The 17,640-nt window shown below is 45.1% G+C and overlaps 1 protein-coding gene across 1 annotated transcript; it reads right to left on the minus strand.

Moving 5' to 3' along the window:
- Positions 1 to 2,424: 2,424 nt before the first annotated feature.
- Positions 2,425 to 14,443, minus strand: LOC138287599 (cyclin-dependent kinase inhibitor 1-like). The gene is made up of 3 exons (XM_069228173.1): positions 14,400 to 14,443; positions 4,041 to 4,453; positions 2,425 to 3,243 (listed from the first exon to the last, which is right to left on the minus strand). Exons 1-3 carry the CDS (start codon positions 14,426 to 14,428, stop codon positions 3,185 to 3,187), a joined length of 501 nt encoding a protein of 166 aa, XP_069084274.1. The 5' UTR covers positions 14,429 to 14,443; the 3' UTR covers positions 2,425 to 3,184.
- Between the last annotated feature and the right edge of the window lie 3,197 nt (positions 14,444 to 17,640).

Below are 17,640 nucleotides of genomic sequence, written 5' to 3' on the forward strand. Positions count from 1 at the left end.
CCAGCAAATACAACGTCTGGAGAAAAAGTGGAACCTGGGCTTTGTCAACCTTCTTCCATTCCCGGAAAACCATGTCCTTTACCAGCCCCTGGAAAGGCATAGCAAACCGAGAAGGACTTACATATTTAGGAAATAAGGTAGAATCCTCCCCTGCGGGCTGAAAAGCAAGAAAACCCAGATTGTTCGATATGTGAGCTAGAACGATACACATCTCTTCACGAGACACATATTTTCCCCCAGAAGAGGTAGAAGGACCATCCTCCTCTGATGAAGAAGAGCCAGCAGCCTCCATGGAAGTGGGAGCAGCAGAGGAACGATTTGACCGCACAGCCCCAGCCTGGAGAGCTCTTGAAACTGCCACCTCAATCATATCTTGAACCTCCTCTCGAGACATAAGAGAAGCAGCACCTGCCACATCACTCCTGACCACTCTAGAAGACTGCAATGGCACAGGGAACCACCCCTCCTCAGAAGAGGAAGAGGAAGAAATAACCCTCCTTCGTTGCGCACCCTTCTGCCCCGACATGATGGAACATAAGAAATGCCCAACTCCACCTTTCTGAGCTTAAAAAGGGCTAAAACAACGCAGCCTCAGACCACCAATCAGAAAAGAAACCGTAATAGCCCCCCCCCAATCAGGCAAAACCATTAAAAAAAATAAAACTCGGGCCCAAATGCCCGCCTTACCGAACAGGAATGGAGAAATCATGCTGCCAGGCGCCCGTCCTGCTCCGTGATACTTCGACCCGGAAACACAGCCCCAGCCACAGCAGAGCCGGTCCACCACATCAGACAACGCTGCGGGCAACAACAGAGGCAGCCATGCACACCTCAGATCGCCGTTGCCCAGCGAGGGAAATCAGCACCAGAGGCACCGTGACCAGCACTGAGGAGAAAGACAACGCCCCCCTCAACCATGCCAAGGAGGAGAGAAAGGTAAGTCTAAACGGTGACTAGACAAAAGAAAACAGGAGTGGACGGGGCAGGGGACCTTTTAAAAGAGAGGGGAGGGGTCTAGGTGATGCAAAGGGGCCTCATTGGTCAATAAGGAAGGCGAAGGAGGGACGGGAGGTAATGCACAAAACATGATTGAGGCAATTTTAGACACCTGGGGTCTGATTCACAAAGGTATTTTCGCTGTGTCGGAGTTTATGCCTTCTAGATGTGATGCATAGAAGGTCTAGATTAATTTACACTGGCATAGTTGTACACCGCGACTGAATACAGATATACAAATGAAGGCCCCATATAGCAGGGGAGGGAGCATCACAAAGCTTGTGCTAGTCTAGTGGGATTGTGAACACTCACAAACACATCTGCGGACATTCACAAACTCCTTTCTGATTTTAGTCTATCTTAAAAATCATTCGACAGTCTGGAGTAAACCGTTTTCCAGATTGAGAAAATGAACGAACACCTCCAGGCTTGGTGAGGGGGTTGTCACAGGGATTTCTCCCTTTATAGAAAACAATACAAATATCATGTGCAGTTGCACAAGGGCACTTGCATTTGCCAATGCAAAGTTGTACTGTAAGTACAATTCCGCGTTAGTAATACTAACACCTAAAAAGTGATTTGCCTTCTTGACTAGAAACCTGCTCCTGGCACAGCTTTCCAGGAGCATTCCTTTAAAAAAATGTTGTGAATGAATCCAAAAGTAATTTCACGGAGAGGTGTGAATGATTCATGGACACGTGTGAATGGCTGCACTCTTTTTTGGTTAATCTGGCCCACTAAACATACACTTTAGGATACACAAGAGAACAATGACACATCAAGAAAAGCATAATTAGTTATCCCATACTCCTTACAATTGCCACTTAACACCACAGGGAGTGGAATTCACATTCCACCAGGCACTCGGAAGTATTTAGCACGTAGGCATCTTGAAAAGAAAGCAAGTGGCCTTCTCTCCCCCAAACACTGCATTCTCCTGTGACCTCCGTGTGACACTTTGAACCTTCGGTCTCGGGGAGGTTAAAAGAAATACACACGATAAAGTTGCAGGCTTGTTGTGGAGCCTGTGGTCTTGAGACCCTGTGGCTTTCCTTGTAGTACCGCAGTGTCCCTCAGGGCTCGACTTATTCACTTGCTTCAAGTGTAATGTGAAGGGCAAATCAATGGCAATGGGACTATGCTGAACTCAGTCCTCTGGCATTATGCACTGCCAGTGGGTGGGTTAACCCCATGGACGGCACAAAGCTTAGGAGCAAAAATGTTCTAGATCGACCTACAGCGATATTATCCCGTTGCCTATATCGAGCCATGCAGGCAGAGCTGACCACAAACAATGAAGGCACCTGGAAATAGAAATTCCAGTCTGTCAGCTTACTTCGAGGTGAACCCGATAGCTGCACCAATAAAAGAAACTAAGCAGAAGACGACACCAAGTGAATGTCATGACGAAGGAGCCATTTTGGCCAATTTCATTTGCCATAATCATTTTAATGATAATTGAGATACAACATTAAAGATTTTTTTAAGTGCAATCATGACTTATGAGAAAACCAAACCCTATGCGCCTTACTTAAAGTGGGCTATTCATAATTGATGTACAACGTTGTATTCCCCTCCATCAAGGGAAGACCATGAATCAATGACAACGAAACACGTTGCAGATAAAAGTCCACATCTTGTTTGGGGATCTTCAGATCACCAACGAAACTAGCATGACTGCCACTCACTAGTCTCCTCAGGGGGCCGGAAGATCCAATGGGTGCACCACCCTTGCCCTGTCAGCAGCCTTGCTGTCCTCCCTCTCGAGCAGTGCTGTGCCAAGCTGGCAGGGCAGTTTACGGGGATATTAGCAAAGCTATTTCCAGGGAATTGACGATTATGAAAGAATAGAGAGACTGTTTCACTTTCTGTGACAACTCACTTAACACAAGTAAATAGGAAATGTCAAAGATATCTTTCGTTTAGGTCTGCACAACAGGGCCCAATATCAAAACAATTTACTTTACAGTCGCAAAATGGAGTCTACAACTGCGAAAAAGATGTTAAATTGTGTAGTGTAGACTGCATACTCCATTACACTGTCTGCAAACATTTCTGTGCTCCTCACAAGTCAATTTCTGGTCGAGGCTCCTTGCCCAATCACTTGACACAAAGTGATACTGATGGCAGTCCTGATGGTCCATGATGCCTCTGCAGGCCATTGGAATCGTAGACTCCTTCCAAAATCCTATCTCTTTGTGGCAGATAGGTTGCGGGAAATTACTTGTTTCTTCACCGAGAAGTACTCTGCAAGAACAAAGAAAGTACAGATGGGTTACAAGACAGTTACCTTTTACCTCAAGGTTGCTAGCTCAAATCGGATGCTGGTATTTAGAAAAAGACAACAGTTTCTTAAGATGTGTAAAATTATTTGACGAGCATGCTACAGCTTGTAGTGGACCTGTCCAATTCGGTAAGAGTCTGTAGATCTAATCATCCAGGTTTGGAGCATTACCCCCCATGTCATGACCCATGGTAGGTTTCACACCTTAGTTGAAATGCAAGCTGGAGATAGCAAGGCCTGGGCTGAACACATTTCATGCTGTACTTCAGTTTCCGGGGATCCTACTTAACTCATTCATAAATGTGAAACTCGTACAAAACAGCAAATATGTACGGTTGTCTCCAGTGTGAGTCATCTAGACTGGCCCAGGGAAGTACACATTCAATATACTGCTTTAATCAAGCTACTCCCGATTTAAAATGTTTAAAGAAAGCAGGAGCATGTATAGACACGAAGAGCTTTTCCCCCGGTGATTCTGCCTTCACTGCTGGTTATATCACGATGCATTAGCAACAGAACAACACAAGGATGAGGTCAAGAGTCCCTTTGAAGACAAACTAATATAAAAAAGCATTTTTTATTTATGATGAACATCTGCAAATAAAGTGTTTAAAATGGTATAGATTCTTCATCACACCTAAAATCCTCAATCACTGTAAAATACTGTAGAACATACTTCCTTTTAATATTTGCTACATTGCTGTGCAAAATATACATTCATTTACCAAATCTTTGGAAAAGGGAAAGCAGAAGCCTTTACCTTTGATTTCCTTCTGTCTCTTCTTGCCTTCTTGCTTCTCCTCATCTATACCTCCATTTCTTTCCCTCAACACCGTCCCAGCACAGCATGGCCGCTGCTCTGCCACTGTACAGTGAAGAGTCTCATCGCCATCTAGGATCTGGCTTCTATAGAATGCAGGCACCTCGTGGTAACCCAGCTCCTCCCATTCCAGCATGCCTACCGATGGAGTGTCCCTTACGAAATCAAAGTTCCATTTCCTGCCAGCCAGCTCGATGCTATTCCGAAGGAACTGCTGAAGGTCCTGCTGCAACAGATCATGATCCACTGGACCGAACAAGTTCCTTCGGACCCGATAGGCCTGGATCCTGTTCTCCTCAGGATTAACAGAAGTGTTCAGCTGCTCGCCTTGTTGATGGATCCTTAGTGTTTCTCTAAAGACGAAGAGACAAGTATAGATTATCAGACTCAGGAAGGACTTGCAAGGCTGAAGCATCAGAAAAAATAAGTCAGAAGAACCCATGGGCCTCTCATACTAAAAGGCTCTGCATTCATCATTACTGATTTTTCCTGAGGCGTGTGGCACACACAGGCAGGAAAAATGTACATTGGCTCCTACGTGCAGCGAGAAGACAGCCTGAAAGGTGGGCCATTTATTTTTTGGTTACAGAAAATAAACACTGGCTTTGGGACCCTTTAAACATGGCATCTGCTGAAAAAAACTTCATTGCTACGAATGGAGCCCCCCCCCCCCCCACAGTGGGATCACCCCTCTGAACAGGCAGGTGAGGAATCTCTAAGTAAAGCAGATGGTAGTCTGCTTGGATAGTCTTCGTAACTACCAGCGGATGAGATTAATTAAAGGATCCCATCCATAACGTTTGCACTTTCCTCAATAAAATAGATTCTAGGCAGTGGTTAATTTGTACCAGTGGTAGCATTTGGCACTTATTTTTTGGGACCCGAGACTTATTTAATCAGATTTACACCCAGCACAAGAGAGAGAAAGGCAGAAAAAGTAAACAGAGGAAGAAGATAAATACAAGGAATAAGAGACCATGAGAAAAAGCAGGGATGAACATGAACCTGCAAGGGACAGAAAGTGTAGGGAGGCCAAAGACAAAGTCATGAGGTGGGAAATCAAAACCAGGTATCCTCTGCAACCCCAGAATTCAACAGCGGGCTCATAAAAACATATTGAGCCTGTTCACTTTTTGTGTTACAAATTAAACATGGATTTAGGGTCTTAAAACCCCTTTTCCTAATTAGGAGGCTTAAGATTTGAAAGTTGTCACATTTATGCTTTTAATCCCCAAATAAATGTGTTTCTAAGGAGCAGTGACAACAAATGTGAACCTCAAGTGTCAGAGAAGATGCCCGAAGAACAGACTGCAAATCAACGAACAGAGACTGCTATAATGTTGGTGTCCACAATGTCTAGAATACTTTTTCCACGTCAATTTGCACTTCGAAATGTTACCTGCATGATCTAGGTGTAGGAGATGCAGCTGTGTGGAAAAGTGCAGCAATAGTCCAAAATGTATATAGAGAGTGGGATATTAAGGAAGATTTTCCATGGAAAGGAAAATTGAAGTTTTCTATCCTATCACTGTGCATTGTATAGAGCATTGAAACCCCGCATAAGGATAGTTAAAGTCTAGTGGACATCAAAAATAAATGCCAACCCCATGGATTTCTGAAGAGAAATTCTAAACCTGTGCATTATGAGAAGAGTAATCAGAAAACTCTGCTAAGAGTGGTCCAAGCTACAAATCATGAACTGCAGGCCTCCAGTTGCGAACCTGACCTCATGTTTCTGGCCTTGAATTTGCCTGAGGTGGATTTAGGACTACAAGGCCCTGGTATTCGGCACGCTGACATTTAATCCGGCCCGCGCGGGCTTCTGAGCAGCACTTTGGGCACCAGCACTCATTATTTTACAAATTAGGCACTGTGAAAAGAGAAAGAAGAGCCCAAAAGAGACTGTCCACAGACGAGCAAGCAATAGCGCCAAAGGCTGCGTTCCAAAGTCCCAGGCGCACACATCCAGCAGACAAGTGTTGTAACTCAGTCTCAGAGGGCCAAGTGGGGCAGAGGCACGAGACCCGGGTTCTTCAGATAAAGCAAACTTTATTAAAATACAAGGTATTGCGCTTTATTGTGGCTTCTCACTATCAGGCACAAAGGTTCGGACGGCTGCGTGTGAACACGTGGTCAATATACTTTCAGCGCCCTGACACCCTACATTAAGGGAATTGGCACTACATTAAAACGATGGATTGATTGGACCACAAGGTGCTAGCAGACTCGGTATCGGAGTCAGTGCGCACGCTTGTGAAAGGGGCGCTCGATAAAGGCGGGAGAGGCTCGTGTGCCCGTGTCGGGAGGTCACTGCAGTGTTCAGTGGGAATGTGGGTCACATACCACGGCTGAAGGAGCGAGAGGCTTGTCCCCCCCGGGCAGAGGTAGCGAAAACTACGGAGATGCGAGGCCTACCTGCGAGTAAGCTGTTAATCTCCTCACTTCACCCTCTCCGCCTTTTGTCTTTGTAGCTTGGCCCACAGTGCTTCAACCTCTTGCCAAAGATGAAAGGCGGTGGACCTTGCCGTGGCTCCATCCTTTAGTACATTGACAAGTGCAATTAACATATCAACGTGCACACGCTCCACCAGTCACCACAACCTCTGGTGTAACTAGTTCTGTACGCCTTTCTGCCTAGGCCTGTGTGGCAGTAAAGTATAACATGTGCTCTGTTTGTTCCGGATTGGCGCATGATTGTAAGGGCAGAGGTTTACACATACCAGAATTACAATTCACAAACTGGCTAGCTCCAGAGATGCAACAACCCCATTTCTCCACCGCATGAATCTTAGATGGTCCATGACCAAGATGTGGGCTTTTGGACGCCGTTTGCCTAAACTAGACTGTCTTTGTCTTTTGTTGACAATGTCTGGTTAGGGATGTGTTTACCAGCTGGTAAAGCTGCCAACTGTCCTCTTTTGTACCGATCAGCGGGATCCCCAAGGTATCCAAAACTAGAGCTATCCTAGGGCTCAATGTGAGCCTATGGACCTCTTTAAGCTAAGGCCAAACCCATTTGTGTTACTGCTGCAAAATGTCACCTTCAAGCCCTCAGTAAGCTTTCTACAGCAGTCTCTCTCTTGATCAGACTTCCGGGGTGAGCTTCCCGAGGCAATCTGAAGTCTTCCAGCCAGGACCGTCCAGCACATCTGCGTCAGCAGTGCTGGCTGCCTCAGTTCTAGTCCTAACATAAATTTGGAAGAATTCCAGTTTCTGGATAGAACAAGCTAGATACCTTTATATGTGCAAAAAAGTATATTCACATAGCAACATTGCTAGGACATACTATAAATAAAAGAGCAGGAATAAATGTTTTTTCTGTGGATGAGGGTTCCCAGAACAATAGTTGTGATCTCCAGAGACCCGTATGTGGTAGTATTTTGTGTGTCCAACATCCTAGTAGCTGAGCTCTCATTTTTCAATAAATCTCTGCAGCCAGGTGGTATGGGTGTCACTGATGATTAAGCCTATAATGTGCACAACTGAGTGTACTCTTTCCCTCAATTTCACACTGGCTTTAAATTGAGCTATTAGCTGTTCTGTCATGATACCACTAGACTGGAGGCGGGGAGAGGAGATGCCAGTCACTTTTTTTAGGCCATTGATGAGTATCTGGCTCGGTGACTCATCAATAGGTCTACCACACCCAGAGATTGTTTTCCACCCAACATTATCAATAAATTACTGAGAAAACAAGCCAGAACAACAGACACCTTTCTCATGCTCAGCCCACAGAGACACAATATCTACATCATACACCAATAAACTACAACAAACCTGAATGTGCAACACCTCAAAGACTGAATGACTCCAACCATTCACCAACATTTGACTTGAACTCGGAGGCTCATGCTCTAGATATCTCCCACATCAATGCAGCAATGGTGACCCAAACAGAATTTCAATAAACTAAAGTCACAAGAAAGTACATCACACCAGTTCTACAGGAACTAGACAGGCTTCTCCTGAAGGCCAAAATCAAATTTAAAATTGGGGGCCTTTCCTACAAGGCACATCAGTGTCAACGCAATATTCCTCTCACTAACTACCAAATATATCCTCAGGCTTCAGCCGTCAAGGAATCCAAAATATTCTTAGACATAGACCTTGCACGCTCAGGACTAAAGTAGTTTTCAATTAATGCTTCTTGAGTCAGCTTTCGATTAGGAGCTTCCCTTGTCAGGAGCCCAAATGTAACCCACCCACCTTGGCATCCTTACAGACTTACTATCTCTGCCACATATCCGTTGGAGTGAGACCTCATTCCTCTGTGCGTCATGTTATCCATCGCAATCTTCCCATTGCATCTCCTGCCCCTCTCTGTTGGTCAAGGTTTACTTCCCCTTGTTGCAGATTTATTTTTTATTTTAATCTGTATTATATGGAAAGGAAACAGTTGTCTAGTAATTCTAATGTATTCCTTATAAAGTGCTCCAATAAGCCCACATGGTTTGTACACGTTATATAAAAATCAGTAAATAAATGAAACACGCCCCTCTCCCAGACTCCTCCCAAAGAGCAGAACTCTCTATGGTTGCCTAACTTGGGACAAGAAGATTTCTGGACCCTGTAGAGTGAGTGAGAATGAGAGTAATGACAGGGCCTTGTTACTGTGCCAGATCTCACCACGACACGACATAGGTCTGCCAGGAGTATCAGTCATAATTTGAAAATCAATGTTACTCCAACGTTAACATAAGTTATATCTACAGAAACCTCAGCATGTACATATTATCAACATGAAAAGAACTGGCCAAGCATACCGTCAAGGACTTGTCCACAAATCAAAGAAGGATTAAGTTAGAATTGCAAAATGGCCCATTTTAGAAAGTTTGGAAGGTTTTTTTCAGAGCTTTTAGTGTGTCAAATATTAATTTGATATCATGGTATGCCAACAGTAAGTGCATGACGTAAATTATTGATTTGTGTTGGAGTTATTTTTCGTCTTCAGACTCATACAATCCATGGTAGTAGCATCTGCCATAGGCACAGAAAAAGTGCACCACAAGCCAAGGCACTGCATGTTATTTCCTCTGCCACAGCTACAAGCAAGTCAGGATGGGGGTGCACGAACACATCCATCCCAGACACCCCCACCGCCTTACAGTAGACGTCTACTGCCTTGCTGCATCTAGTTTTCTATCCTTTTTGGCTCATGAAGCACCGCTCACCTTATCATGCCCTGTAGAATGTTAATAGCAGCTCTCTTACTTTTATAAAAAGCAACAAATGGAAATGTAATTCCGAGCTATTTTCTAAGTAGATTTTGTACTGAGTAGTTCGTTCTGTTCTTCAAATGGCGAACATCCTAATAATTTGGATTTTTGACTGGGACGCATTGTTAAATTCCATGCTGAGGTATCTTTCATCTGACTCCATATCCTATGATAGGCCAAAACAGACTGTTTTTCCACAAAATAACGGCAGTAGTTCCATAAGCAATATCTGAAACAATTAAGGGCCGTTTTTTAAAAACCTTGTGCGTTGGAGACTAAAAACACAATAAAGTCTTCCAAGTCAGTAATGAAATCTACAAAAAAAAAAAAAAAAAAACCCAGAGGAAGATGCGTGGACAAAATTGGTGACTGCTATAAGAACAAAAAATACCAAACGATTTTTTTGACACCGACAGGATTAAGTGTCGGACCATTTAAACCAGTGAATGATCATTTCATCTCCAATGACATCTGGGCCTCCCATATCGGAACATTGTACTCATGTCCTACTACACTACCATGTCTCCGTTATGAAAGCACCACGTTTACAATTGCCATAAAATAAATTATTTAATTAATAAAAAGATCGACATTCCAGAGCGTGGGCCAGAACGGACTACCGATAGATGTATTAAAACTGATCCCATCCCGTGGAGCTCTATGTTAATCAAATTATTTTCCCGGCCATTTGATTGCAGGTGGTTCCATCTCAAGTCCTGGAAAAGCTCTATTATTCACCCTATCTTTAAAAAAAGGAAAGAAGTATGACGCCCCAAATTATCGTTTACTAGCGAATGCTAAGAAGAAATGATTCCCCAAATACTCAACCTACTAACTGACTGGGCAAGTGACTCATCTAATCCCACTTACCCAGACAGGATTTCAATCAGGCTGTTTGACAACAATACAGCATTGACCATTTTAGCAAAGTAAGCAAGAGCAAAAAAAAAACACCTCTGTATGCTTGTTTTATCGATTGTTGCTCTGCCTTTAATAAAATGAACTACTTAAGACTCTGGAATAAATTGCTAAAATCAGGTATAGATTTACATCTGCTTCATTTTTTGATCGAGTTAGACAAGGACACCTGGGTAAGAATCAAAATTAACCTCAACAAATATCTTGTCCCCAAAAATGTATAATTCAAACTGCCTCAAGCAAGGTTGTATTTTAGCTCGTTTATTGTTTTCATTGTATATCGCAGACTTGCCAAGGTACTTGCCTCCAAAACTTAACAATTACAGCATTAGTCATTTGGCATATGCTGACAATATTGTCTTGCGCTCTCTAACCCAAAAGGTCTGAAGCACCAGCTATCCAAACTTAGGGCCTCATTACAAGGCTGGCCATCTTGAGACCAACAGCCTTGTGGTGGCGGTCGGACAGCCGCACTCCAGATGGTCCAACTGCCACATTACGAACCTGGTGGTTGCACTGCCATCCCTGCTAGAAACATAGTTCCCGACGGGCTGACAGTGGTTGGACTCATGGTCAGCCACGGCGGTACTGAGTTCAGCACCACATTACTAATCAAGAGTCCCCTTTCCAACAACCTTTTCATGGCGGTTTAACTGCATGAAAAGGCTGGCAGAAAGGAAGTGCTTGGGGCTGCAGAGGCCCCTCAGCCCATCGCCCTCGGATTGTGCACTGTCTGCTTTTTTATATACAAACACACGTAATTTTTTCATTTACTGTGGGAGCCCCTTTTTGTGGAACCTGGTTCAAATGCACCATTTACAGTTTTGCACCATATGGTCCATGGTAAATCCGGTGATGGAAAGTTTCTGCAGTGCCCTCTTTCCTTGGTGCGCTAAGCACGTGCTAACTTTGCTCCTGGGTTAATCCAGCCATGACTGTATATCATATACAAATATGGATGTCTTCAAAGTGTGACCCTCTGTTTGTAGCTGTCACCCTACAGATTAATAAAACTATATAAATGGTGTAAAATCTAAAATTCTAAATCCCTGTGCAACTTGTGTTGTTAAAATGATTCTGCTTGTCTAAAGGTCCGAAGCCAAAGATGGGTTATTATACATCCATAATACGCAAGGGCTGCCAAATTCAATTGGGTATCTAGCCTCATTTAGGGGTGAAATGGTATTACAAATCCAATGCCCAGCCAAATAAGCTGGCCAATTTTTATCTTTAGATGTCTCGGAATCAAAGAGCATTAAAAAAAATTATCATAATGTGTTCATTTCAATCTGCTGCTTTCTCGGAGGCTGAATACTTGCTTTTGATGGAGAACTTTGAAGTGCCACTGCCAGAATTTGATTACAGGAAATTCTGGACCTTTAAGAGTGCTGTACTAGCAATATTAAGCAAGACAGTTATAACTTTACTGGCGAAGAACAAGTCTCTTCTAGAGGGATGCAGGGAGACTCAGTAAGGGGTACTTTTCTCACCAGGGATGTGTAACTTAACTGTGTACCTTTTCTCAGTACGTACCTAGACGGCTTGGTAAGGCTTGGTATGCCTGTGTAACCATGAGACCAAGTGCTTGCACTTCAGTGCAGGACTGTGTCAAGTGCACCTTTGATTCACTGAACAACAATGCACTTTATTGACAGATTGCCTTTAGTCATTTCCGGTTACAAGAACGAGTCTTCTGTTTGCATCCATAGATACGGAACCACAAGTGTGCTGCCCGCATGGACTAACTACACTTGCGAGGATTTGATGTCACTTCCAGTTTTCGAGGACATTATAGCTACTTTTTCTAGATAAATGTAGAACATCGGCCATATGGATGGGGCACACTGGCAGATCAAGTCAACCCAAAATAATATGGGCCAATGGCAATCATCACCAAAATGAGGCAAGTCTGCTTTACAAGCATATGAGCTTGGACTATGATTCTAGCCAGATCGCTCCGTAGGAAATGAAAGATCTAGGTGCTGTGCCAAATCAGATTATGTGAGACTATAAAACACATAGCTAAATATCCATTCGAAGGCTCAATGGGCAAGATTTGCATCTGCCTCCTACCATGACACGGAAACGTCAAGGCACAAAAAAGACAGCACTCATATTGATAGAAACTGTAGGTTTTATTCTTATAATCCTGGCAAGGGTTGCCGTAGGTTTTAGAAACGGAACCACCATGTCCACGTAAATCTCTGCTGTCCTCATTACACCCAAGACATCTCATCCCCCTCTGCTTGAAAATGCCTCTGATGATGGGTACAGAGATGAATGCCTGAACACATGGCATCATCCTCCCCCTGAAAAATCATCCGACGATGGGTGCAAAGGTGAAGGTCTGAAAGTGTGGCATCATCACTTTCTGCCTGGAAGATCATCTGATGATGAATTTAGAGCTAAAGGCCTGACATAATCCTTTGCATGGAAAGGCCTCTGGAGATGGGTACAGAGGTAAAGACCTGGACATATGGCACGATCCTTGCACGGAAAGAACTATGTTGATGGGTGCAGAGGTGAAGAAAGAACTAGGTTAATGGGTGCAGAGATGAAGGCATCACATGATCCTCTGCATGGAAAGGCCTCTGACGATGGCCAACTCTACAATGCCAACACTACTAATGGTCTATTTGGATGTCGACATCTCAAGGCATCATACATCAATGTTAACTTCCGGCACTAACAGTTTGCCATGGTGGCACCACCCCTGCAACAGATTCTTTCACTGGCTCTCTCTGTTCCCTACAGTTTGGAGGCTTCGCTTGGGATTGTCTTAGAGGACAACACAGATCAGTAGCAATTTATCACTGCAACATTCTAGGTCATCTACTAATGAAAGGGGCGGATGTAGTATTTTCATGAATGCTAATCCAGTTGATCCATACTCAAGCCACCCATGTCCGATCAACTGGTACCACCATTCCCATGTACCAATATCAAAAGCATATCACTGCTAAGTAACCTTGTGCGGACCTCACCAATACCTTTTTCTTAACAAGTACTACAGCAATCGGTTGAATGAATAATTTATTGTACAGATAATAAAATCCAATACAAGTGAAAGAAAAAAGAAAAAAAAAAAGTCAAAAAGTCCAAATACAATCGAAGGGTAAAATTATGCTAAAACGCACCATGATTTAAACACACATGACATATTAAAAAAAGAGAGACATTACTGCCTAATAGCATAAAACCACAATGAAGTATAAAAATAAAACAAGAGAGACATTACTGCCTAATAGCATAAAACCACAATGAAGTATAAAAATAAAGCAAAACAAGCCACCAAGCCCAGAACCCCACGTAGTACATAAAAAAAACGAAATACGTAAGACACGGGCCCTAAAATGCAGAGTACATTAAATGGTAAAAATAAATACCAACATGAACCATTAAAACTCCACAACCTCACCAGTTACAGGCAGTAGGGCAAGAGCGGGAAAAGATTCCAATTATGCTTATTCATTGCTCGCAGTGCCACTGAATTTAGATTGGGCACTTTTAATAAATTTGGACAGTAACACATTCAATATTGCATTGGCTGGGTCCATGGACTAGACGATAGCCTGTCGACAGGAGCGGATTCCCAGTTCGTTCCATTTGCTCCGAAGCAGAAATCTACGCTCCTTTAGTAAAGCTGGGCACAGACAGACCTCATGATCAATAGTTTCATCTGCGTTGTTCCTGCCTCTACACGACACACCTTCCCCGGGGAATAACTGCCATGGGGGTCGGTGTTTCAGAAAACCCCAATCGCCCATCCTTACGGCCATAAAGGCCCTTTTCAACCGAAACCCATAAGAACAGGAAAAATAGCTAGAAGGCATACCGGGCTTAAAAGATTTAATTACTGACCAGGCATGCTTTCGTTGAGCTAGGAGGGAGCGATCCGAGTGACACGAGTACAGTTGAAAGGATTTTTTCACACCTAATTTGAACAGGGAATGGGGGGGGCGGTTGCTTGCCCAAGATCGTCAGCTCCCAGGTGCTGTTTACATTCAACCAAAAAAAAGGGAGTAAGATCCCTTTGTTTTTAACTCACTGATTTCATGCCACAAAACGGCCTCCAGGCAGCCATTTATAGCAGCTTATGACAGAGCTTCAAAAAAGCGCCGGCACCAACTGCCACCTGATCTGGAAGCCCGAATTCCAACCGTACCTGCGCAGGTGAAGTAAGGCGCGGGCCATGGAAGACTCTTGTAGATCTTGCTTACAGAAATCTTATCCAGTGCCAGCAGGGCTAAGCATGCACCCTAAAAAATATACTGAAACAAAAGAAAAAGTTCTCTGCACATCTGAAGTAGTTTGCTGGGTTGTTCTAAGGGGCAGATCTTCCTGTCTATGGATAGACTCTCAGAGGCCAGAGTGTGACCCTTGAGCGCTCCTCGGTCCATTGGTTAGGTTTGCTCCCCCGTTTCAAAGCCTGGCACGTGTCTCGCCCTTCTCTCTTTAATTCACGTATGCCATTTGTTGTTGCAATGTTACTCTTATTTCCCCATTTGTTTTTCGGTCTTCCCTTTGCTTTACCCGACTTTGTTGGTCTCTTTTTTTTTTTACAACCCTTGATACTTGTGAATGGTTCATTATTTTACCATGTCGTGATTACCTAAAAATCTCTACTACGTACTATGCCCTGATGACACAGTTATAAACACGTCGAGTTGGGGAGTTGCTTTTGTTTCACAATTCAACTCGTCCCTGTTTTTTATGAGTTGATATAATAATAAAAACGTTATTTCGACTACATATAATAATAACATTATGTTGACTATGGAACACTTTGGGAGCTCCGATCCACCTTTATATGTTTCAATTGGTAGAGCTTAGAATTGGGTCTACACCCCCGAGGCGCTTGAGCGGGTCCTTGTTTAGGTTTTCCTTCTAAACCGGTTCGCTTTAAGAATAACAACATCTACCTATGCATATCTCAGAGCACATCAATCAACACAGAGCCCAATACACACAAATCCTATACATACCCCAGGTCCCGGGCACAGTATCATCTGATGTTCCTACATCAATCACAACACCAGGTCACATATATAAGTGGGCCTCGGAACACACACACAAACCACGTTGACGTCCTCACTGTCCTACCCCATTATGTGTACAGCGGTCACAGTTCTCTGAAATACCCCAGTTACATAACACACTCCAACACACCCACATGCACATCTCTTTCAAGCCTCAGTTCACACGAGCGTGCAAAACGAAGTATTCACGCCCACCTAATCACGGCTCCTACTAGAACAGACACACAAAATGCACAGTCAGCTATACTCCACAAACCTCAGCCGCATGTCCCAGTGCACACACAACTGATCCCAGTACAGACATACCCCTCACAGTCGCCAGTACGCAGCCCCCGGTATACTCAGCGCTATTGCAGTCCCAGTACACACAGCACACACCGATCTCAGAGAATAACACAGTCACACACCCCTTTCACGGCTCCGATGAGTCCTACAAATAGTGGTACCCTAGGTGACCCATCGCAGACCCCTTCATTCAAACACAGCGCCCTAGCACAACCACCACAGCCCCAGTCCAATGTTCATGTCTCCTGGCCCTAATCCCCACCCCGTGGCATACCTTCACAGACCCCTTCAGTCAACCAGAGCCCCCCCTGTACAAGTGTCAGGTTGAATACGTCTCTCATTGTATATAATTAATCCCACCACAGACCGCTTCATCCACCACAGTCCCCGGGAAAAGTGCCAGAGTCCCGTGTATATGTCCCTTCAGGCCCCACGTGGCCCTGCACAGACCCCTCAGCCCATTACTGCCCCCTCTATAGAAGGATCAATGTGCTAAGTGCATGTTCCAGCCATGAATACCATCACAGACCCCTTCAGCCCACTTAAGTGCCTGAGTGCAGGGTGCATATCCAATCAGACCCCTTCAGCCCACGATAGCCCCAAGAACAAGCGTCAGGGTGTAAAATGCACGCCCTTCTCACTGAATTTCATGCATCCACCACAGACCCCTGACTTCACCACCGCCCCTTGAGCTCAAGGACCTGTTCCAACACACCCACGTATGCCACCACAGACCCCTTCGTTTAGCTTACCAGCTCAGCCTGTGCTCTTAAGGACACCGTGCCCTGCTCCTAGGATTTTTCTCAATCACCTTAATGCATTTTGGGAGTTGAAGTCCTGTCCCATTTTCCTTTTAGCGGCTCGACTAAACTACCTGCAATCAGTGCTTTGTAAAAAGGGAAGCCCTGGACTGGAGCCCTGTCCTTACTGACATGGAGTCACCCGGTAACCAATGCCCCTCAGTGCTTTCCAGTACCAGAGCCCGACTAGAACCGTGAACGCTCCCCCACACCTCGCGCCCCAGTACAGCCCCCTACCTGCGGCTGCATCCCCTGCTCTTGTGTCCGCCGGCGCCCCCTCCGTTGGGACTCTCCACCTCCAGCCCCATTGCAGCAGTCCTCGGCGCTGCACCGCAGACGGGCTTCCCTTCTCGCTGCCTGGAGTCTCCGAGCCCCGCCCCAGGCGCTACAGTTCTGTCAGGCTGGGGTCTCGGTCCGGCAGACCCCCTCGCCTCTTGGCCCTCGCCGCGGGTCTGTGCTCCCTGAAGGCCCGGCTGTGGGCGCCTCCCCTCTGGAGAGCTGTGCGCGCTCCCCTGGGCTCCCTCCGGCTGGGGGCCCGCTCACGTGCCCCGTCTCCCTCCCAGAATCCGCGCTTCCCGCTCGCAGGTGCCGCTGCCTTTTGCCTCCAACGCGGCTCTTTTCCCCGCCAGAGGCCGTGGAGCGGCCGCGCCCCCCACCCTGGGGAGCTCTCCCGGTGCCAGCCGTGCCCCTCCCTCGCCTCCTTCCAGCAGCCGCGCTGCAAGCACCGCACCGCGGGGCACGGGGGCGAGGCAAACCGCCACACACCTGAATTTTTGTCACACCTCTGTGCCGTCGAACTGTTATGTAGCGTCACACAGGCGCCTTCGCAGCGCCGTAGCAAGGGGGCAAATGGTGAAAGTCTCCAGTCGGATTCTTAAAATATACCTAGAACTGACATTCTTCAGTCCGTCCCAAACTTGATCGAATGGACATTTGACAATATGTCTCCATAAAGGGGCAACGTAACGAGGAAAGTTTGGCTACGTATTTATTGTTCCTTCTTTATCCTTCCATACAAAACAATCTATTTATGTAAATCCCTCTGCTTGTTCATCAAATTTGCTTTATGCCAAGTAGGTTTTTCTCCGAATAATATCGATTTTACAGACTTTTCTTTCCTTCCTAGAACGTCGCCTAGACGATGCAGCTTAACTTCCTATATTCTTGTCCTAACATCTGCATTTTCCGCGTTCCCAAATATACACGTTTTTTTCCTTTCCCCATGATACAAATCCCAGTAATCCAGTGCATGCCTAGAGGCAATTAACGTATCTCCATAATT

This window comes from Pleurodeles waltl, chromosome 4_1, assembly GCF_031143425.1.
Source record: "Pleurodeles waltl isolate 20211129_DDA chromosome 4_1, aPleWal1.hap1.20221129, whole genome shotgun sequence".
Classification (NCBI taxonomy): domain Eukaryota; kingdom Metazoa; phylum Chordata; class Amphibia; order Caudata; family Salamandridae; genus Pleurodeles; species Pleurodeles waltl.